This window comes from Nothobranchius furzeri, chromosome 12, assembly GCF_043380555.1.
Source record: "Nothobranchius furzeri strain GRZ-AD chromosome 12, NfurGRZ-RIMD1, whole genome shotgun sequence".
NCBI lineage: Eukaryota > Metazoa > Chordata > Actinopteri > Cyprinodontiformes > Nothobranchiidae > Nothobranchius > Nothobranchius furzeri.
The window spans coordinates 34,743,553-34,768,246 of NC_091752.1; the positions used below are offsets into that span (position 1 = coordinate 34,743,553).

General features: G+C 40.1%; 1 protein-coding gene across 1 annotated transcript; it reads left to right on the forward strand.

The window, feature by feature from the left end:
• Positions 1–6,494: 6,494 nt before the first annotated feature.
• LOC107376032 (bifunctional 3'-phosphoadenosine 5'-phosphosulfate synthase 2) lies at positions 6,495–23,115 on the forward strand. Its single transcript, XM_015944916.3, has 12 exons — positions 6,495–6,657; positions 8,231–8,345; positions 8,760–8,995; positions 9,084–9,222; positions 9,326–9,444; positions 13,730–13,843; positions 16,765–16,876; positions 17,906–18,111; positions 18,206–18,341; positions 20,342–20,610; positions 20,685–20,914; positions 22,741–23,115. Exons 1-12 carry the CDS (start codon positions 6,631–6,633, stop codon positions 22,880–22,882), a joined length of 1,845 nt encoding a protein of 614 aa, XP_015800402.1. The 5' UTR covers positions 6,495–6,630; the 3' UTR covers positions 22,883–23,115.
• Positions 23,116–24,694: the final 1,579 nt, after the last annotated feature.

A 24,694-nucleotide genomic window follows, 5' to 3' on the forward strand; every position in this document is an offset into this window, starting at 1 on the left:
AAGCAATATTCAGTGAGAGTGAACAGCTTCTGAGCTGAATCCATTATAAAGTAAAATAACAGGGTTTTCCAAGAAGTTCAGAAATGATTATTCATGCCATATCTCATTTAAACTAAAGCTCATGTTCTGGGTTACATATTTTTAACCAAGAATGTCCCATGTTCTAGGCTACAAAAAAAACATCCAGTTCCTTGTTTAAAACCAGCTGTAACTGTGATGTCATTTAAATGCTTCATTGGGTAAAAAAAAGATCCTTTCTCGATGATCCCTGACGTATCATGATTGTGAATAACTTTTATTATCAGGAGCAAGAAACTTAAATAAGCATTTCCACATTGAATATTTCTCTGGGAGAACTTTTTGAATTAAATTGTAAGGCACTCTTGAGATTTCCCGCAAGTCAAACTATCATATTGTGTCTAAAGCATGAAACCCTTTCTTCTTCCTAAGCCACAATAGGCCCTATCGCAGCAGATAACATGCACAAGGACTTAACTTCAGACTGTTTTCTTTTCTTTCTTTTTTTTACATCCCTACACCAATGTAAGACAATACAAACTCGCTTCCCTGGGTTAAGGTCAGATAAGATGAACAGATGAGTGCTGTGCTAGAAAAACGTGCATCATCAGCATTATTCCAGGAATAAACACCCACTGCAATCATTTGTCAAAATTAAAGAAATGTGCCAGTGCGGTTTCTAAAATTTGCACTATAACTGTCACTTGATATGCAAAAAATAAGTGTTTCAACCCCATGGCTGAGACAGCTTTTCTGCTTGTTTCAAGTCAATATGGTTTATTATGAAATAAACATGACCCAAGTTCAGAGGCTTCACCAAAATAAAAGAATTGACGTTGCGGTCATAATACTGATTCCAAGTCATCATTTGGTTTTATTGATGTTTTCGAATTCTTATCGTAAAAGTAGAATATTTTTTTTAAGTGAAGTTGTATTAACTTTGTTTCAAAGCCTTTCTTTGTGTGGCCACCATTGTTCATCAACCAGTGTTCCAGTCACAGACTGTGATCTGTACTTTGTGTGACAATCCAACCTGTTGAACATATCTTGCACAACTCCTGCTATTTATATCTTGTCACAAAAAAGAAAACTACCTCCAACAAGATTTGATTTTTTCTGAACAGGCTCAACAGGTTTTAGAACACATGATCTAAAGCAATCCGGGGGAAAGGCGGCTGTTGAAATGACATAAAAATATAGAAGCTGCAAACTGCACCATTATGTGTTCAGCTGGCTGAGCAAAGCATGTTTTTCCACAGAACATGTTTATTTCATGTGTGGTAACATTAAGTGGGAGGGGAAAATGCTAATGTAAAATCTGTTAAGTAACAAGTTCAAAGCTCAATGTCCAAGCCATTTCTTTGATATGTTAGACTGTTATTCATTTGTGAAAGAACAAGACTCGAATCCAGAATCATTACTGAGACAGATCCAATCATTCTTTAAGTTTGAGAAGACGTTACAGAACATTTTACACATTATGTTGTGTCTGTTAAAGATCACCTTCACTGGAAAAACTTTTTTAAATGATTATTTCTGATTTTAGTCGATCACTCTGAGTTTAACATGCAGGCTGAACATGGAAATGGTCTCCTATGCCTTTCTCCTGCATTAGCTTTTGATCAAAAACAGACGGTGAAACTAGGATTTGAAAATTCTGACAGATCTATGGAACACTGTCTTTTAACATTCTTGGACTTGCCCATCTTGACTCGTGATGGGAAAGGCTGTTGTTGTTTTAGCTTCCAGGAAACAGCAGAGTGTGTCTCGACTATAGAAGCTAACCATTAGAATTAGCAACTCCACCACACAGCAGAACTCCTTCAAGCTTGAGTTATTTGTGGAGATAAAACATCAACGTTGCGGAGCAAATGGAGTCCGTGTGGCTGTTGGCCAATCAGAGGTAAGGAGTCTAAATCTTGTCATGTGAAGCTACGTTCTCCTCCAGCTGACTTCTCCGTCCTCAAACATGCATCAATGACCGAATCTAAAATGTTGCCAAACTGTTGAAGGATTTTTATGGGAACTAGACCAAATCTACCGCCGGCACCGCTCCCTCTAACTACCACTGTATACGTAGATGTTGTCCATTTATCGTTATCGAGGGAAACTGCTCAACATATTGTGAAATTAATTTGAGGCAATTCCTCCCAGTGCTATCTAATGATATAAAACTTAATTTCTGGTAGTCAAGGTGGCCAGGTGGCATGAATCCATGAACATATTGGTTCACAATTTAATTTATTAGCCTTTTTTTAAATGTATTTAGAATGTCTTAATGATTTACATCTAAATTACAGGTAATAAAACTGCTAATTAAATTGTAAAAAGTCCTCAAAAGGAATAAGTTACCAACATTTGATTGCCTAACAGACCTTTGTTTGAGGGCTTCACCACAAGGCCAAAAGCTTATCTATGAATCTTTTGTGACAAAAGTTAAACTTAGTGCATTGATGGATCATCAAACCATGGGCCTCTGGGCGTGTAAAACACCCCCCATTCATCCTACTGAGGACTACAAACCAAGCTAAAAGGGACACAACACAGCTGTAAATTATACAGACTGAAAAATGTGTGTGTGATGAAAAATTTCTGACTTGCATTTAGATTTAATTTAATAGATTTTTTATTTGTAATGATTATTTGGTATCATTTGGTTGTTGTACACAATTTTGTTGCAATGTAAAGATTGTGTGAGACCATTCAACCGTGGACCTTTTAGCAGAATTCCTGTCTGGCTTTTCCCTAGCCTGGCCTGCCAGACTCACCCAAATCTATTCTACACAGAGAACGAGTCTGGATGCTTATTGGCAGAGAGCACCATGAGGGGCGGGACTAGCCAGCTCCAAAATAACTACCGGTAATCAGAAAAAAGGTGGAAATGTTCGCAACGCTGTAGTTTTTTAGCTTTAGTCGAGGCATTGGTGCAAACAACTTTCTTTAAAGTTAAAGTCCCACTAGATGTCATACACACTGGTGTGTGTTAAATTTGTTCTCCGAATTTGACCCATCCCCAGGGGAGCGGTGCGCAGCAGACACAGCCGTGCTCAGAAACTATTTGGTGGTTTAACCTCCAATCTAACCTATGCTGAGTGTCAAGCAAGGAGGCATCGGGTCCCATTTTTTTCCAAAGTGTTTGATATGACCCGACCGGGATTTGAAACCCAATCTCCCAGTCCCAGGGCAGACGCTCTACCACTACGCCACTGAGCTGTGCAGCTATTTGAGCACTTCTTCTTGTTGTAGTTTTAAAGATATGTTCAAGTCATTTAGAACAAAGTGCCACAGCAAACGCCACTTCAGACGCCATCTTCATTTTTTATGAGAAACTGAGCGTCACCATGTGTGACATATGCTGCTCAGGGCTGATTGGCTCGGTTAAAACTTTCATGGGGTGGGGTTATTTGAATGTGAAAGTTACCAGGCCCTTTGCTACCCTTAAGAAAGCATTGACTTGGCTGGCCAGGCTAGCTTTTTCCTGTAAAATAAAGAATATCCACATCCTAAACAGACTCCCTAAATCTTAAACTCAAAGGAGACATTGGATAGGGGCTATCTTCACTAAACTGGCTGTGTCCAAATTCAGGGGTAGCATCTTTGTTAGGACCTGGCCTACTTGATTCACAAAGGTCAGGTCCGTCCTCGACCGCCAAGACCAGAAGTGAGCAGCTTTTGAATTTGGACAGTCGAGACTTCATATTTAATCACACTCCTACCTCGCCATGTGTCCTGTTGCCGGAGGCACTAAAAAGAAGTTAAAACTAAACTTTGGGGCAGAACATCATACAAGGTTTTTTTGTCTTATTAGTTTGGACAAAAAAAATGCCTAACACAACCACTTTAAGCTTTTTTTTATGACCAAACATTAATATACCTACATTTAAAACCATAATCCTCTACTGCTTTGTCTGTCATTATAACAAGAACAAAAATCTCCCATTCAGCCCATAGCCTTTGCTAGCAAGAATTCTACCAGACCCGTTGCTGAAATTTCAGGAAAATAGGGATGCAGCTTGGAATTTGGACAGCCTTGTTTCTTTGCTGTGATGTAATCTGCCTTCAAATGTGTGCTCAATATAATGCTCCCCGTGAATATGGACATGTACAGGTCCAACAAAATAATGGCCACGAATCGAGTGTCTTTTAAACATGTATTATTTTTTCTAATCCCTCTCTTCTTCAATCAATATCGTAAAAACTATAAATAAAGACCATTTGTCTCAGATCTTGTATTTTACAGTTCTCTTTTAGAGCCTGAACAGTCTCAAATTACTGTAATGTACAACAACACAGCGTAAAGAAATAAACAAAAAGTTTTATTTCCTTCTTAAACAAAACAAAACCTAATTTTTAACAGTTACCGTGTGCACCTTTTTTTCAGTGTTCATTGAATCTTTCTTCTGAGTACTCAGGAAAAGAATTTATAACTGTGATGCATTCATGTACACAGTAAGCAATGGGAAATTACACTTCTTATCAACTCTTTTTCAAGTGAATATTCCTTTACTTGTAGTTCAATCATTTATCAGTTTAACAACATTTAACCTTTTTATTATAAGAACTTTTTTTCTTAGAAGTTTTAAATGACCGTCATCTTGTTTTTGCTGCCATAAGTAGTGAGTTGTGCTATTTAAATGTATTAGTTCATGATAAGAATGCTATTGCTAATGCTAACAATAATTATGTGGTAGGATCTACTTGTAACTAACTTTTAGTGTATTGTTAAAATCCTAATTTCTGGTAAATTTGTTTGATTTTAATAAGATATAAACGTCACGATACAACACTAAGCTAACTGCTAAAAACACTAGCACTCTGAAAGTTATTTGTGGTGAGGACACGTGAAAACAGTATCATACTGTTAACCTGCTGTTATATATATATATATATATATATATATATATATATATATATATATATATAATGTAGTAAACCCATGGCTATTAGAAAGTGATCGCTGCAAACTGTTTCAGCTTCTGTTCTTAGCCATAGATACTGATCACCTTCTACCGTCTTCTTTCAGAACGTTTTATTTATTTTTAATGAAGTCCTATGTGGCGCACTACATTCGGGACTTGAAAAAAACATTTGTCTTTGTCCCAATAAGAGTGATTGTAATAACCGTAGACTGCACAGGATGTGGGCATTTTAACGCCCAGTCAACAAAGTAAATAGGTTTCTGTGCAGCGCCGGCTACTTCCGCACCCTATCTGCATTTGCCAGGGGCGGATTTAGGACTGAAGAAGATCCGGGGCTTAACACACACACGCACGCACGCGCGCACACACACACGCGCACACACGTGACACACACTAGTCAACATCATACATGTCTTGTACCACATAATTTTTAATCTGAAGCTACATATTAAGCATTTTCAGGGCAGAGTATTGTTCCTGTTAGTGTTAAGTGTGAGATGATAGTAAATATTCCCTTTCTTTCTCCATCAACTTTACCTGATAAGCCAACTTTAGGCAAACCAGCAGCACAACAAATATTTTCAAATAAGACTCACAAACCTGAGTCAACACCAGTCTCATCAAAGCTGGGGTTCTGTCGTTGTACTTTTTGTCTAAAAAACGTCCTTATGTCCATCTTCACTCATGTGTTTCAGGCATAGTGTAGAAGAAGCCGGCTGCTGAAGGGCTTCTTCTTCAGTGGTGGAGGCTCAGGCAGACTGTATACAAACTACTGCCAGCTGCTCCCTCTATGTTGGACTTTGGTACTGCATGTTACTTCCGCGATTTAGATCCGGGGCTTTCAATGAAACATCCGGGGCTTCAGCCCAAGTAGCCGGGCCTAACGCCGCCCCTGGCATTTGCCATATAAAACCCAGCAATACCACATTTATATTTTAACAATTAGTTGTGCTATGCTTAGATTTGTTTTAAAATATATATTAGTTGCTTTATTATTTAAAACAAAAATGTGGTGAAAATATGGCTGCAAATTTTTTGTGTTATTTTAGTATCAGCACCCCATACAATCCCAAGTGCTCTGACTTGATGTGAAATCAATTTTCAAGCTGACTTTTGCATGAAAGACATGACGTGTTATAAATTTGAAAGTAAATCACGGCATGGCTGAAGGGTCACACAACATAACACTTTTGGGGTACTTTTTATGCATTTGTTCCTATTTCATCCAGCTATAGCTGGATGAAATAGGAAAGCTAGGACTAGCTTGCGTTCCTTTTTATATGACTGACTCGGGGGCCATAAAACACTTTTTAGTCTGAGGAGTCACATATGTGATTTTACCAGAGCATTTTTTACAGATTTGACCATATTCTGATGGAAAATAATGAGAAAACGAGGCTAACATAAAGCTGAACTGGTTTCCAAGGGTAACACTAACAACTCCCACGGCTGGCAGACTGCTAAATATGCTAATTATTCCGACGTTATAGGAGGAGGAGGGCCGAGGGAAGGGCCAGCTGAAAGCTACGTGTCTTGAAAGCCGCTTTAAATTTCGTCTCGCCTCCTTTGCTTTAAATATTTCACCGTAAAAGTTAGTCAGTAAAAACTTCGCGGAGTTCCTTCCGACCGGGACTGCGTGCGTGTGCGTGAGTGTGTGTACCCGGTGTCCAGCTGTCGGTGCTACCGCAAAGAAATGTCCGGAGTGAAAAAGCTTCGTACGGTGAGTACATCTGGAGATCGCGAGAGGAACTCCGCTTGTCATGTTCATTGCCTTCAGAAAGCAAAGTTTTAGCGACTTAAAAAAGGTATATGTTTTTATGACGCGCTTATAACAACTGTCCATTATCAGCGGTCTTTTACGCCGCTGTGGTCTGATCCTCGCACAGGCGAAGCACAGATTGGGAGTCCGGCTCCCTAACCTTCAGATGTGGCCATAAAGTTAGGTTTTCTTTAACTCCAGAAAGAAGCAGATTCGTCTCTGAATGGACCACTTGTGTTATGACCATATACCGATGTCTGCCCCTGGCCCACTTCTAACATAGGGGTTCTTGTGAGGGGGAGAAAGAAGCCACTGTGCACAGGAATGCTGCCAACTTGCAGAACATACCAAATCTTTAGGTGTACACACATTTAGACTGTACTGATTCATGTACAAAACCATTCATCCATCATTTCATCTGCTGGGAAACCTTTGTACTGAGACCCATACTGCATTCTGTTCTGCATCAGTCATTATTTTAGTGGTAAAAACGTGTGGAAGTTTGCCCATTTTTCCTTCTACCTGAAAGTTTTAGACTTTTTTTTTCAAAATAAAACTATTGCATTTATGATAATATGTATGAATTTTACTCTACCATCATGTTACAGTACAATTTTGTGTTTCCCCCCCTTGGTTAATCTAGTCAGTCAGCATTATTCTGCTGAAACTGCCGCTGAAATTCTCACGAATGCTGGCAGATAGCTTCCTTCTGATGTTATCTTTTGTAATATTGTGAAAGAGAGGATGAAGGCAACGAATGGGGCTAAGCTGTATAAGAATGAGTAAAGAGTAAAAAGAAAGCCTTGAACACCAAGAGGATGATTTAGAGAATAACAGAATCAGCAGATATGATTTTGGTCAAATGTAATCAGTAACTGCGACTAAAAAATGGGAATTTTATTTTTCATTGTAAGAAGTTAAACTTAAGAAACAGAGTCTTGGTTTCAGAAACAGAAGATATATTTTCTAATGAAATTGTTTTCATTTCTCACACACGTTTCACACGTCCGACCATTGCTCACTATCTCTAGTCAGGAACATTGTGCACTCCACGAAGCAACTTTATCAAATCCTTTCTTGAAACAGGCCAGATGGGTTCTGTGGTGTGTCAGAGGGATGGATTTTCAGAATAAAAGCTGTTTTTGTATGTGAAAGGAGGTTCTTTAAACACAGGATATGAGATGGTGAGTGATCCAGAGAATGAGAAATAGGGTTGGGTGGAGTGTGTTAAACTATCTGAGCTGGAGATGGACTGGTAGGAATCCTGTGGATGGTGGGAAGAAGGAAGTAGTAGAGGGCGAATGTGTGGGAAATGCCACATCATCACTGGGCAGCAGCAGGCAGCACATTGGACACATTGTCCGGTTTCTTCCAAAGCCTCCCGTCTAGAAGCATACAGCCTCATTTGTCCACTGCTTGGCTAGTGTTTTATTCTCCAGGACGTGCAAATTGTGCTACTGCCCAGGTTTTTGTGTTCTTTGACATGTTTATACATATGATTGTCATCAGTAAAAAGTAAACTTCTCTTTTCCAGGATCTTGTTAGGTCTACTAATGTAGTATACCAGGACCACCACGTCAGCCGGAGTAAGAGAGGGCAGGTCGTGGGCACCCGAGGAGGCTTCAGGGGTTGCACCATCTGGCTCACAGGTAAATGATAAATGACCCGCACTTGTATAGTGCCTCTCAGAGGAAGGACTCCAAAGCGATTTACACTACAGTGTAACATTCATCCATTCACACACACATTCACACACACGCTGGTGGGGATGAGCTACGATGTAGCCACAGCTGCCCTGGGGCACACTGACAGAGGCGAGGCTGCCGAGCACAGGCGCCACCGGTCCCTCCGACCACCACCAGCAGGCAAGGTGGGTTAAGTGTCTTGCCCAAGGACACAACAGCAGAATTCTCTGTCCGGAGTCGGGATCGAACCTGCAACCTTCCGATTACTGGACAACCCGCTCAACCTGTTGAGCTACTGCTGCCCCAACCATCTGAAGTCCCACATTGTTATTTTAATCATTATTATCATTTATTAAGTTTAGTTATGGTATCCACCAGGTTTATCTGGAGCTGGGAAGACCACCATTAGTTTTGCCCTGGAAGAGTACCTCGTGTCCCACAGGATCCCCTGCTACTCACTGGACGGGGACAACATTCGCCACGGCCTGAACAAGAATCTGGGCTTTTCCGACAAAGACCGCGAGGAGAACATTCGACGTATCGCCGAAGTTGCGAAGCTGTTTGCCGACGCGGGTCTAGTTTGCATCACCAGTTTCATCTCTCCATTTGCAAAGGTGAAAAGATAATTGATATTATGGGCTAGTGTGTTTGGTAAGTGATTATTATTATTTTGCAGCTAAGTAACGGCGCTGTATTTCACAGGATCGTAACGAGGCAAGGAAGATCCACGAGAGTGCCGGACTGAAATTTTTGGAGGTGTTCATCCATGCACCGCTCGAAGTGTGTGAGAGCAGGGATGTAAAGGGACTCTACAAGAAGGCCCGCGCTGGAGAGATTAAAGGTCTGTCTGCAAACTTTATTCTAGTGTTTCAACCACTTTCCCACACATAAACAAATAGAAGGCAGCTGTCATGTTTATAATGTTGTTGTTCTTTTTTTGCTAGGATTTACTGGGATTGACTCAGAGTACGAGCGCCCTGAGGCACCAGAGCTCGTCCTGAAAACTGGAGAGCTTTCAGTGAATGAATGTATCCACCAAGTGTTGGAGCTGCTCTGGGAGCAGGTAGGTGGGATGAATGTGAATCCTGGACTTCAGGGTGGCCAGCTATCACAAGTGTGCTCTTGTATTTGAAGTAAAAAAAATAATAAAAATAAAAACGCCAACTCATCTCTGGATCTCGCACGGACCTCCATCTGTGTCCGTTTACATTTCTGTGGTGATTGATGGTTTTTGAAATACAAAACAAACATTGCTTTTAAAGCACACGGTTCTCAAGTGGGACGTGACTAAGGGACCATCTATTACCCATTAGTACGCTGAAACACAATGTACATCCCTGTTTAAACAAACTACTAAAGCATGTTCCAGTATGACCAAGGAGGGACCACTGTGTTCTGGCTGAGTGGTAAAGAGCAAATATTAAAGATGGTTAGTGTAAAAATGCACATTTCCCCTGTCAATCCAGAAGACCAATTCTGAAAACAATTTACTTGAAAGGAGTGTTTGATGACCATTAGACCTGTAGATAAAGATTGCCCCTGAGAGCACAAATCAGAGAAGTCTGAATATGTCAGCATCAAACAGTGACGAGCCTGCCAACTGAATTCAAGGTGCAGCTCTTTTTTAGTAGGACACAAGCTGGTTTGGCTAACATTATCATAACATCACTGTGTGAGTGGAAAAACATTTCTAAATAAAAGTATAAAAACAGCAATTTCATGTAAAATTTTATTAGCAACCTGCAAAAACATAGTCCCACGTTTTTGCTGCATGAAAAATAATTGTTATTTTCACAAGAATGTGTAATAAAAGTGAATTATTTATTGCTCTACTGGTATAGGGAGCCTATAATGTCTCTTTGACTTATGGGTCTCCAGAACAAAGAAAAAAAAATGAATTCAAGAGAGTGGAGCTGTAAAAGCTATTTTTCAAATCCGCTTGGCCTTACGCTCTGAATCGCACATATGTTGTACTTCAATTTAAATTAAAAGTAATGGCGTGTGTTTCGACTATGTCACGTAACTTCAGGTTTGTTAGGTTGTAAAAATTCGTAAATAAAATCACTCCAAATCAGACATCAAATACATACCGTAGAAACTCTTCTCCCCCAGCGTAGCTGCTACTTACCGCATGGCCAGATTTATAATGGTTTTCTACACGTTTAATGTTCCATCTGTCATCCTGGAAGAAACGCTATTTTGTTCTCCGTGTCTGGTTCAATTACGTAAATTTGGTGAGACGCATTTGTAGTCCTACACGTCTCTTCACACAAAACCTAAAATAACATTTACCCCATTCGAAAATAAGTGCTTTCTTGGCATCAAAATGTGTCTTTAAATTTCACGGACATAACACGAGAAATCCATGGCAAATATCAAACGGAATTAGAAAACAGCTTTTATAGCTCCACTGACTTGCATTCATTTTTCCTTATTTCTGGTGACCCATGGTGCAGAAGTAGATGGGCACAACTTAGGCCCCCTATTGGTACTGATATGACTTGTGTATATTTTACAACATTCAATGTGTTTTTTTACAACTAAAAATGCTATTTTTACAACACCTTCTCGTTCTGCCAACTGTTGACGAGTGTAAGAACATTCGAACGTACACACACACAAAGACACGGTGCATTTGAGGAGATAGGTTAGACATGGAAGATTCCTGATGTTCTTTTCTGTGAGACAACTGGGTGGCCACACATTAATTCTCAACATGATAAACTTTTTTTTTCTGTTCTTGTGAGGTCATTATCACAGTTGTGGCAGAGAATTATGAAGCCAAAGAGCTTTGGGTGGAAGTCTTATGGAAACAAAAGAAAACCACTGACTGACATGTTTGTAAATTGTGTTATGTAGAGTTAAGATGGTAAAAACTGAGAACAAAAGAATTAAGTTAACCCGAATTAAGTTTAACCAAATTTTTTCTTTTATTTTTATGCAAGTTTATTGATAAAAAGTAAGTAAAAAATCATAAAGTGAAATTGGAAACTTTCTTGTGTAAAATTTTTGGGTGGAAAGATTACATTTTTACTTATTTAACCCAAAAATGGTAACAGAAGTTTAGCTTCTCAGTTCTGTTTCAGTCTGCAAGGTAACTGAGACCTCAGGAAATCTATACTCAGCTTTGGGCGCTTTTCCTAAACCAGTAATCTCAGTTCCACGTTTAAGGTCAGCATGATCTGATGCCTCCTTTTCCCAGCAGTCATGTCTCAATCCCAAGTTTTCAGTTAGCTTAAAGAGACAATGTGTAGTTTTTACCATTAATTTCTCGAAGTATCCATCAAAATATTGTTGAAAATGAATGAAATGATGCCCAGTTGTTGAAAAATATTGGCGGCTTGGTAACATATAACCATAAAAATCAGGTCTAAAATACTTGGGAGCGGGTCTACATTTTTGGGCAGCGCCATATTAGATGCCATGTTTCCGTCTACGGGAGCCCGTGAGGACAAAATGCATTTATTGATTTGTAACAAACGGTTACAAAACTTTGTTGCCAGTGATGAAAGGGAGTTTGATATGCTTGTTATTTTGCTAAAGTTTGTACTCCCAAGGGCTTTTTGACCCTAATGAGCATCCATTGGTAAGGTCTTACTCCAACACAAAAATACTGCTTGCTTGCAACGATTTAGGTATCTACTGCCCCCTGTCATCAGGAAAAATACACATTGTCACTTTAATCAAAGTGAGGGTATAAAATTACATGTTAACTTTTTGTAATACAAAACAGAGTTAAGTTTAAAAGAACGGTTTGGCTTTCTTTGTATTTGCACCAGGATGCAAAATGAAAGGATAAAAGTAGGCAATTAAATCTCAGTAGGTGTAAAAAAATAAATTAATTAATAAAGGAGAGAACAAAGTGCAGAGGGACAGACTGTTCCAAAATTAAACAGGGAATAAAGGTTTAAAGACATGTAAAAAAAAATCCAAAGTTCAAATATAAAAGAAAATGGAATTTGTAGATGATAGTGTGAGATCTAATAAAGTACAACTTTCTGATAATACCTACATAATGTGAAATAAAATGACATCAACTATTTTATTGCAAGTTTTCCCCACTGTCTGGAGTCATGTCAGTTGTTCAGCTGTAAACAGACCAAACCTTAAAAAAGGTAAAGGGAAATAGAAGATGACAGGTCCTTTTTCTCATCCACTGAAAGAAAAAAGTCTGTTTGATTTTCGTAATTGAATCAAGTACATTGGTTGCATTAGATTAAGTTTTGGTTGTATAACTTTAATATATAATGCCAGTATGATAAATACACGTTATTAGAGCATGACCATTTCATGGTAAATGCATGTTGTAAGAACATGAAATTATCATGTTCTGATAACATGTATTTAACACAGAATATATTCATATCATTTTCGCAACCTCAATAAAGCCCTTTTTTCATGTAGTGCTCCACATTTTGGTGTGGCTCTGTCTTTGTGGTTCTGCAGCTAGCACTCTCTCCTTTTTTTAGTGTGTCTGTGCCCCTGTCTGTCTCTAGGCTAGCAGGGGCCTGGGATGTGGCACCTTTTAGTTTTAACACTATTTCAACACACCTGATTTCAATCAACAGGTAATTAACAGGCTTCTTCAGAGCTTGATGAGCTGCTGCACAGGCGATTCAACCACTGGATCAAGTATGTTTGAGCAGAGAAACAACTAAAATGTGCTGGATGGTGGCCCTCCAGGACCAAGATTGAACCACTGCTCTAGACCATGTAGTCCCTGTGATTTCCATAGGTGTCATTCTAGTTGGAAACCACTAGAAGGGTGCTTTTTGAACCTATCTGTACTACTATCTTTTCAGTCAGGGTTTTTGCCCTCTGCCAGCTTAAGAGCTATATACAACAGTTTTTTAGCATATTTAATTTGATTTATCCTGTGTTTATTTTTTATTTATAATACTTTAAATGTCAATTAAACTCAAACTGTAGTTAATTTATTTTAATTTTCATCATTTAGAAATGTGGCATGCTGGGAAATCTGTTCCATCCAACCAGTAATCGGCGAACTGAATCATGAACACAATCTTTAAGTTATCCCAACAAGAAGGAGTCATGTACAAACCACATTGCACCTTTTTAAGTTGGCAATACACAAGTCAATTATGTTCATCTTACAAACTTGATCCAGTTATGTAGAAACTACATGTCAGGGATATAACTTGAACAAACAGAACTTCTGTTTTTTCAGTGTACAAGTAATGATTCATCCTCCCAAATCGCCTCAGCTATATTCCAAAACCTCAGTTAAATGTTCTAAACTTCTTACCAATGATCACTAATAGCAATAATAATCAATCTTATAAAATGAATTAACTGATAATCCTTCTCTCTGCCTGTCTCCCCTGTAGAGCATTGTACCGTGCGAGATCCTGGAAGAGGTGAATGAGCTCTTTGTTCCTGAGAACAAGCTTGATCTCGCTGTGGCTGATGCCAAAACGCTCCCCACCATCAGCATCTCCAAGGTAATTCATCGCTCCACTAAATAGGCCTCCTTTTAGTCAAGCAGCAAACTGGACGAGGTGGAGGGAAACTTGTGGAGATCCTCAATAAACTGTTTAGTGATTTATCTAAACGGCCGGGATGAACATTTCACATTGTGACTGATCTGAGAAGTGCTGCATGTTGTAACCTCGTTTTATTTTTATTTTTTTACTACTGTTGTGTCAAACACTGGAAATAAAGTTCACAAGTGCAGCACATGCATGATCTCTGAACTGTTTTCACACGCGGACACTAGTGTCATCGAAGAGAATGTTCAGTCTTCTTCCACAGTTGGTGTTCACAAATGTACTTCACAGCCGGAGATGTGTTCTCGCAGCGTGAATTATGGGGGAGGAGGGATGTGGGGCAGCATCTGTGTAGCATGAAGAGGAGGCAGACTGTGATGCACAAAGTACTGTATGGAAATGGCTGTTTTCAGAGTCCCCTGTTCCCATATTATGTGCTTTAACCTGCTGGTTTTTGTGAAGACTGTTCTTGAACACACCAACACTGGGGGAGGGGTATTCCAGAAAAATGCTTCAAAAGATTCTGGGTCTAACTCTGAACTATGAGTTGAATTAGTCAGGAAAGTGTTTTTGCACTCAGAATGACTGATTTTAACTAATTAAGTCACCTGTGTGTGTCTTTCCTTGCAATAAAGAACCCCAATAAATTAAGCTGATCTTCTATGACTGGAGTAGAAGGTCCTCCCTAAAGTATGTGAAGAGTATGACTTTGTGTGTGTGTGTGTGTGTGTGTGTGTGTGTGTGTGTGTGTGTGTGTGTGTGTGTGTGTGTGTGTGTGTGTGTGTGTGTGTGTGTGCGTGCGTGCGTGCGTGCGTGCGTGCGTGTGTGTGTGTGTGTGTGTGTGTGTGTGTGTGTGTGTGTGTGTGTGTGTGTGTGTGTGTGTGTGTGTGTGTGTGTGTGTGTGTGTGTGTGTGTGCGTGCGTGTGTTAAAATAAATACATACAAAAATGACCGCAGCAGCCAAGAGGAGAGAGGCTAAAGTGTGAACATTTGAATGCATTATTCAGTTAATCTATCTGCAATATTTGTGGCATAAATGTGTAAAAATAATTGTGGATTTATTAAGAGATACAGATATAATCCATCAACTGAAAAGCAGACATTGATACAGATAATAAATATAATTCAGAGTTAAAAAGTGCTTTACTGTACTTCAAAGTTTTATTTTACTAATTGTTTCATCATAGTTAATTAAGCCCCAACAGAAATGTTCTACAGTTTATTAAAACTTTCACCTCGTATCTTGCTGACTACATAAGCATTTCTCTTAATTTAAACATTTTCAACTATTTATTTAAGTTTCCTCTTATTTGAGTACATGTGTGAAAAGAAAACTATTCCAATAAAAAATTGGGAGAATAAAAAAGTCCAATCTAAGAAGGGATTTCTCTCCCATTTGAGGTTATCGTAGATTTTTAAGATGGTAGGTTTCTGAAAAACTGTTCCCAACACCGTCATCTTAGCTGTATCACCTGTCTCGTCACTCCTGGAACATACAAAAAAAAAAGGGGGGGGGGGGGACTAAGGGGGGGCCAGATGATTGACACCCATCATATTCTGAGCCGATGTAGCTAGAAGCTAACTGAGCTAATCCGGAGCTAACAAAAGCTAACGGCTGTAATACTTTTAACATGAGGCCTTCCCTCGAGCAAGCAGGGAGGTAAGCCGCTAGTGCTAACGTTGACAGCTCATCACTACCTATCAATCAAAGAAAACACCCCTAATTGCCAAGGCCGGATTAACCATATGGGCAACTGGGCAATTGCCCGGGGTGGGGGTGGGGGTGGGGGGTCATGTATTGATGAAAACGTCCGGTTTTTCATCCAGGAGCAGGGATCGAATTATGGGGGAGCTGTATATCCTACACATCCAGGGAGAGCCGGAAAAAAGGTTTCTCCCTATATTACATCATTTTAGGACTCTTTTGAGCAGAGAGCGGCAGAGCTCTGATCATTGGTGCGCAGCGCTCCAGGCTGCTGCGTTCTGCGCACGGTCCATTCTCAAAGTGGCGCAACCAAAAAACTATAATTAGCACACGATCGTTCATGTCTGCACATGTTCTCTATTTTCTGTCTTATTTGTGCCTGAAGCGCTCTGCTACTGCGGAGCTCATCACCTGTGCTGTGGTGATTTCACCTCACTGACGCAGCATCGAATCGCGCACTCCACTTTGCGGTCAGGAGATCCCTTTGATCTGCTCAAAAGTAACTCCTGAGTTGAAAAAGTAAGAATCCAGGCAGCAGTTTTCCTGGAGAGTTTAGAGGAGATGCAGGAAGATGAGAGACAGGCAGGACAGGAAATAGTTAAATAAAAACAAGTAAAATGTAGGTAGATTTATCTCCACTACACGTTTTTACTTGTATAAAACAAGTTATACACATGTAATATTTATACATTTGATACAATCAAGGCATTTTGGGGGCCAAGGCAAAACAGAACTGCTCCTTACTGGAGCCAGCCCCTAGTGGATGAGGGGGGAACTGCAACCTTGTCACTTTGTCGTCGGCTTCACTTTTGGCAGCTGGAGTTTTCCACTGATACATGACGAGTTCATTATCATTCAGATTGTTTAGATAAGAAGAGTAAGAGCTCGGTTTCTTGAAGTAAACCTGCCAACAAGCAGGTTTAGTTCACAGAGCCTGTTACCACAGCGATTAACTCAAATTAAAGAGGTTCACTAACATCTTTCTCTCAAATAGAAATCACCAGTTTTCCTAAAATCTGGAAAAAATTCACTCAGAGTTTTCACATAATCTGCTTTCTGTAGTACCCCTCATAATAGCTAAATGAATGTGTCTGAATAAAAAATGTACTATACATTTCCTCAGTGTTTAATTTTTTTATGCAGTTGATAATTTAACATTCCCCTTCCCCAGTTGGATCTTCAGTGGGTGCAGGTTTTGGCCGAGGGCTGGGCCAGTCCTCTGAAGGGCTTCATGAGAGAAAGAGAGTTCCTGCAGGTCCTTCACTTTGGCAACCTGCTAGATGGTGAGAAACAATCACACCTTCATCTTTATTATTCCTAACACCTTTCAGGAAGTGACACATCCACCAACCTGCCCACCAGCAAATGAGCAGCAGTATATTTGATCAGGAAATTATAGTGGACATTGAGGTTTTTTTAAAATGTGTTTAGCAGTTTATCATGTGTAGTGAGGGTCCGTATCAGCCTATGGTCAAATAAGCATTTAACGCCCCACCGTAAAAGCTGTGCAGAAGGTTTGTCCAGCAGCACCTTTTTTGCCCCACAGCTGTGAGGACAGTATCTGTTTGACGTGTTCTAAATATTAGCTGGCCTTTTTGGTGAAAATCCCTATCCAGGCTAATACCAAGTAGCTTTTGAATGTAGTAACTGTTGCAGTGGCGGCTGGTGAAAATTCTTGGTTGGGCTTTGGCTGAAATTATTTCTCCTCTTTGTCTATTTTTGTCTGGGGCATTAAGACGACACACAAATCAAATTAGATAAACTGTTTTTAACATTAAAATCACATAAATAAGGAACAAATTAACACATTTTACTGCAACAGCTACAGGTGTGTTTTCAGCTATATCTATATCAACAGTGAGTGTGTGTGAGGGATGGGGTGGGGGGTGGGGGTAAGAAGATGCAGCATCTTCTAGCATGTTAGCTAGCTGTTTTCTGTTGCAGGGTCGCTGTGGCCTGTGCCTCGGTGACAATAAATGCAGTGATGCTGATTGGCTAAAAATTCTCTAGTTCTCCTTAGCAACTAAACATGACTTGTTGTTTAGCTTCAGTTCAGGGAAGATTTATCCAGTGCCCCAGGAGTGATATTAATGAGGTTGTTGGAGGGTATCCAGCTGTTGAAAATGATGTGTAACTAATTCAGACTGCATGTAGACACACACGACTAACCAAAACAGACACATTTGTAGTACATATATGTTTATAAATTTTAGATTTTATAACTGTTAAGTTTCATACCTCTATTTAAGTCAGTGATGGTAGTGTAATAATGGCTGTAATAATGTCTGGTTTGTTCTGTTGGTCTATGTCAGGTGGGTCCATCAACATGTCCATTCCCATCGTGTTGGCCGTAAGCACCGAGACCAAGCAGAAGCTGGACAGCTGTGCAGCTGTAGCTCTGGAGTATCAGGGTTCACGTGTGGCTATCCTCAGAAACCCAGAGTTCTACGCTCATCGTAAAGAGGAGCGCTGTGCCAGGCAGTGGGGCACCACCTGTCCACAGCACCCTTACATCAAGGTATTGTCTTTTAGCATATTGCTCTAGTATCAGTTAGGTTTAATTATATTATGTTAAGAAATGTTAATGTTCGTTGTTCCCTTGTGTGGTGCAGATGGTGATGGAGGGAGGTGACTGGCTAGTTGGTGGTGACCTGGAAGTTCTGGAGCGGATCAAATGGAACGATGGACTCGACCAGTACCGCCTCACTCCTAACGAGCTCAAGCAGAGGTTCAAAGAGATGGAAGCAGGTTAGAAAATGTTAAACAGGCAACAGGAGTGGCAAACATAATTTGGACAAAAAGATTAAATTACATCTTTGTTAGCTGTACAGAAGATTAAATGACGTTTTTGTTTTGATTACAACCCATGCTCATTCTCAGGATGACTATTTCATAGATTAAGAAATCCTAAGTACTTGATAATGGCATTAAAAACATTTTCAAACCTTCAGTGCATGCAAGAACCATTGACTGTATAAGATGGACAAAAGCCTTCGTGCCATCACCTGTGGATTTCTGAAAAGCCAAACTGAAGCCTGATGGGAGGCTGCCTCCACTGCCATCTTGGCCGCATCACGCGTCTTGTCACTCCTGGAAAAAGAAATGAACTTGAGAGTGGGGTCAAATGAATGGCACCCATCAAACTCTGAGCTGATATAGCTATGAGCTAACTGAGGCTAATGGAGTTTGGCGGGTGCTTTTCAATCAATCAGATTTATTTATAAAGCGCTTTTCAAACAAAGTGCTACTCAATAGTTTTATCCAGAAAACCTTTGCCTTCTAGGCTGTGACACTTTGAAAGTGAGGCTGAGGCCTTCCCCAGAGCGCCGGGGGGGGGGGGGGGGGGGGGGGGGGGGGGGCAAACACTGATGGCTAATCAGCTACCTGCCAGGCAAATAGACACGTCCCCAAGTAATCATCATTTCAAGCTTTTTTTTTACATCAAAACGGACGAGTGGCCTTCCTTTTAGCAGGCAGATTCTTTTCCAGCTAAAACTGCGGAGTTTCCATCAGTCAATGATGCAAACGCAGCTGCATTTATAAAAACCCTTGCCCTGAAAGTCAATAGTTATCAAAAACCAGCCCACTTAGATATATATTTTATTGGCTGTGTCAGAAACTGACGTTGCGGGTCTTTTATTTTAAAACAGATTGTAAAAATCAGTTAAAAATAAGGACAATAATTAAATCAGGGTAAATAGAAATCACCATTTGTCTTTCAGAAAAAGAAAATCTTGACAAGGATCATAACAAAAGTGAAATGGTAACGTTAACGCTGCATGATGTGTGAAGACATACTGTAAAAACATCCATATGGCTGACGAGGGTGCTCCAGATTGTTGTTTTCCTTTTTCACAACAGTTTAATGTGTGCTCTTTGCAAGTTTAGCATCTTTATTAATGTGTGTTCTTGCAGTCGCATGCATGGAGTTTACACTTGGATTACTGTTTTATTTGATCTCTGTTAAAACTCCTTAATACACAAACACATTAACACCAAAAATAAGAGCTGCTGTTTTCTACACACATCAGAAGCTCTTTGTGGTGAATACAAATTCTTGGTAGCATGAATCCTTTTTTATAAAGGTAAAGCTTTATGACATGAATCGATAAGCCACACACACACAAGTTGTTAGATTGTTGCTTTTTCAAAGATTTGTTGACAGTAAGAAAACTAACTTAACCACAAGCAGGTGTGGTGCCTGATTTCTAATCAGACTCAACGAGAGTTACTCCATTGGAGTCTGTGTGCTACAACATTTATTAAAGAGCAAGTCACCCACGACCAGATTCTTACTCAACTCCCACTTCCTGTTTGAAAAATGCAACAAATGCTGTTGCCTAGCAGACCGAGAGGGTGGAGCCGCTAACAAATACACACATTCATGACATTGTGACATCATAATGTACCATCTAACATCTTTGTGTACCTCTTAGCCAATAGCGATGGCAGATTTCAATTCAAATGCAGTGCTGAGTTTTTGCCTGACGACGGCCCATCGCTGACAGTTTTAGGCAGAATATTTAAATTTTAACTAAGATGCACTAAAATGCCAAACTGTTGACTACATTTTTCTACAGCACAATTAGACACTCATTTATATACTGTAGTTTATCAGCAAAAAAAATTGATTTGGAGTGACTTGCTCTTTAAAATAGACTCCCAGACCCAAAAAACTCATTCAGCAGTGTCTGTCGGATATGACCGTTAAAACTGTTGCTGTGAACTTTCTTTGTGCTTTATTCCAGATGCTGTGTTTGCGTTCCAGCTGCGTAACCCTGTTCACAACGGTCACGCCCTGCTCATGCAAGACACTAAGCGACGTCTGCTGGAGCGTGGATACAAAAATCCAGTCCTCCTCCTTCACCCGCTGGGCGGCTGGACCAAGGACGACGACGTGCCTCTAGACTGGAGGATGAAGCAGCATTCTGCTGTCCTGGATGAGGGTGTTTTGGAGAGAGCCAGCACTATCATTGCCATATTTCCATCTCCTATGATGTACGCTGGACCAACTGAGGTAATGAGTCACGGTTCAGTTAGAGGTCACCATGTGAGAAACGTCATCTGACTAATAGTCAAACTCTTTTCCAGGTTCAGTGGCACTGCAGAGCAAGAATGATTGCAGGAGCAAACTTTTACATCGTTGGCCGAGACCCAGCAGGCATGCCTCATCCTGACACCAAACAGGACTTGTATGAACCCACCCATGGAGCTAAAGTTCTCTCCATGGCCCCGGGCCTGACCTCTGTGGAGATCATCCCCTTCAGGGTAGCTGCCTACAACAAAAGTAAGAAGGCCATGGACTTCTACAGCCCAGAGTGGTGAGTGAAGAAACATTTAAAGAAACATGTTATGTTTAAAGCTGCTACAGCAAACAAATTAGCTTAAAACGTTTTCTCATGCCTCTTAACATTCGTTCTAACATAGTACGGCTATAAATACCAAGAGAACTGAGCACGTTACTCCTGTTCTTAAATCTCTACACTGGTTACCAGGAAACTACTAAATCGATTTCAAAGTGCTTCTACTAGTTTATAAATCGATCAGTGGCATGGGGCAAGAATACATGTCGGATCTCCTTTCTGTATAAATGTCTGGCAGCGCTCTGAGATCCTTAGGAATTAGTCAGCTGGTAGAACCGCGGGTCAGAACCAAACAGGATGAAGCTACTTTTAGCTACAATGCTGCTCACAGATGGAAACAGCTTCCTTATGACCTCAAATGTGCCCCAACTCTACAATTTTTAAGGCCTAGTCCACACGTAGCCGGGGTTTTTTGAAAGCAAATATCTGCCCCTCCAAAAACTTGCATCCACAACCACCGCGTTTAAAAAAACAAACTCTGTCCACACGTACCCGGATAAATGCGTTGTTAAGGACATGCCAGACCTGTAGGCGGCAGTACTTCCCCCGTTCTTAACCTCGTCCTTCGTCTGTGGTCTTCCGCAAGGAGCAGTAATTCCGCTTGCAAAAACAAACAAGCAGAAAGCGCTTGGACAATTGATGGATCGGGTAGTGACAGAGCGCAGCTCTGAGGGCTTCCATGATGCCGGCTAGTGTAAACACAGGTCGCACACGTGATGTCAGCATTTTTTGTCACGGAAAGTGACGTTGCGGACCTTAAAACTCCGGTTTTGTCCGTCCACACGCAGACACCCAAAACGGAGAAAACGCAGATCTTCACTTTGGCCGGAGTTTTTAAAAAGATCCATTTTCGTGTGAAAAAAACTCCGTTTTCGTGTGGATGACAGGCCAAAACGTAGAAAATTATCTACGTTTTGGCAGATCCCCGGCTACGTGTGGACAGGGCCTAAATCACAATTGAAAACCTTCATGTTTTCATCAGCCTTTGACTGACTGTTTCTTATGCGCTGTAACAGCTCACCTTTAGCTTTGTCTTTTTCATTTTTCTTTTAAAATCTAAATGAAATTTGTGTGTATTTTAATTGAGGTGTCATGTTGATTTTAATGTTCTCGCTATTCTTGCTAATTGGTAAGCACATCGATCTGCCTCAGTGTATGAAATGGGCTATATAAATGAAGCTGCCTTGCCTAAATATATTGTGGAGGGGGAAAAAATGAGAGAAAAAAAAGAATAAATTGGTTCTCTCACATTTCACTAAAATCCTTCTCCAATAACACGTTTTGGACTGAAACAGTTGTCAGTCTCGCCAAACCGCTGCACTTCCCTGGTTGCTCCACTCATAACGCACTCGTGTATTTAGCAACAGAACACCACTGGTGTGAGAGATTCTTTGATCAATAATGTCAGAGAAGGAGAAACAGCCAGATGCTACCACTTCAACTTTAGGACGTCCCAGCGTCCCAAAAAGAAAAACACCATTTGCAGTCACGAACAACGAAAGACATTTGGACCTAGAAAACAGCGACTGGTGTTCAGCACCATCTCATTTACTCTGGCAATGAGGGTTTCCAAGTCCGTCTCAGGGAAGATACCCGACGAGCGGAGTGAATGTTCCGTGACTGCATTCAAAACCTAGCTTGTTCTGTAGATTCGCTATAGCAGCTTTAAATGAACATCACTCAGATTTCTGCTAATATTCCCAGTTACTGTTGGGTACTTCTAATCTAATCCATTCTGACTTCTAACATGCTGTTTTTCCCCACCTCATGCTGTCATCTCTCAGTCATGCTGATTTTGAGTTCATCTCTGGAACCAAGATGAGGAACTTGGCTCGGAGTGGGGAGAACCCTCCCGATGGTTTCATGGCCCCAAAGGCCTGGAAAGTGTTGGTGGAGTACTACTCCTCTATTCAGAAGATCAACTAATCAATGTTCAGCTCACCGGTTGACAGGTTATCGACAAGATGGTTCTTAAAGGGCCCAAATCTATCAATGTTTTCCTTCTGAAGTACTTTTAAATAGATCGATGGTTTCTGACAGGGTAAGGGTTTGTGAAAGACATGAAAACTTTTTAACACTCCTATAAAACAACTTTTATAAATCATTATCTTTTAAGCAGCAAATTAACTTAAGTAATGTATTTTTATTAAATTAAAGCTCACTTGAGATTCTTTATTATTCTGTTTATACATGTAGAAGTATCCCAAGAGAGGGAAATCCTTTTATATATATATAATAATGTGATATTCAATTGGAACACGATGAAAACATGTATAGATAAAAGATTGATATCATTTATACTGAATGCATATGTCACTGTCTTTGGTGTGTTCCTGCTGTGTTTAGTTTCAAATTCCATCTTTCAGTTCTTTTTAAAAGGTTTAATCACCTGCAACGTTTCGTTTGCGGCTTGCGGCAAACGAAACGTTGCAGGTGATTAAACCTTTTCTGTGTTTTAAAAAGAACTGAAAGATGGAATATGTCACTGTCTGTTCAGCCATTTGTATGACCCGAGTGAAAGTTATAGTTTGTCACTGCATGCTGACATTTCCCGTATGTATGGATGACTTTATAATGTGAAAGTGCCTTCCTGTTACGTGTAATTCTGAAACTGAATTTGTTGTTTTTCTTTGAAGAGGAAGAGGTTCGCGTGGCATCGTGAAGTAGGCCGGTTGTATTCATGCAATGCAGTTGTAGTGAGACGGCGAGTGCAACTCAGTAATAAAAGAAATCATTTGCTGCTCTGAATCATCGGCGGCAGCTTGATTTGTGCTACTGGTTGTGCAAACCATCACCGACCCAAAGTCCACACAATTAGTTTTAGAGTAAAGGTCGACTCAGACTGTAAGAGGTAAGAGTCGTTCTTTGTGTGTGCAGGGCATTTGAGGGCAGCAAAATCAAAGGTACAATGCTGCCACCTGGTGGGGAGGTGTGGTACAGAGAAACTTAAAAGAAACAAATTTGGTTTCACTTGAAACGATTTGAAACAATATAAATGCACTTGTCATCCTCCATCTCTAAAACCACCAAAGAAAATTGTGCTTTTTTGATTAACCCTAAATAATCAGAATTTGTAAAAATATTTATAATAATGCATCGATTTTTGTACGTGTGGTTAAAAATCTTGTCTTTTTTCCAGATTTTTAACACAAGAAATGGAGAAACTTTAAAACTCTAAGGCAAAGATAATTAAGTGAACTTGGATTAATTTTGCCTTTCATTAAGCTGTTGGTTAATCTCATTTCTACGAGCTGACTGTTCCTCTGTGAGAAAAGCCAGCCCCTCTGTGAGAAGCAGATTCCTATTAGCCTCATACAGGATCAGATCATTAATCTGCAATGTTCCAGGTAACCTCTTTTACCTGTTCCAGGTAATGTGCTGAACTGCATCCTCAGTGCTTTACAAAATCTCCAAGTACTGTATTCAAACATGTCGCCGATATATTTGCTCTCACAAACATAAAACGTTCAAGTTTCATGCTCAGAGGGACGCGTGTCCCCTTTTTACTGCGGTGCTCAGAGATTAAATAAACACTTTTAATCAGAATATCTTGTTAATAAATTCATGCATGTCAATTGTGATTACTTTAATGTAAAGTTATATAAGTTGAGCTTTGATTTTCTTGTGAACTAGTTTGTAGAACACAATTCTACCAACATGCACTGAACTGGAAAATAACTAATAAACTAAAAAACATACAAAATGTGTGAATGTTTGACTTAACCTGTAGATTATTAT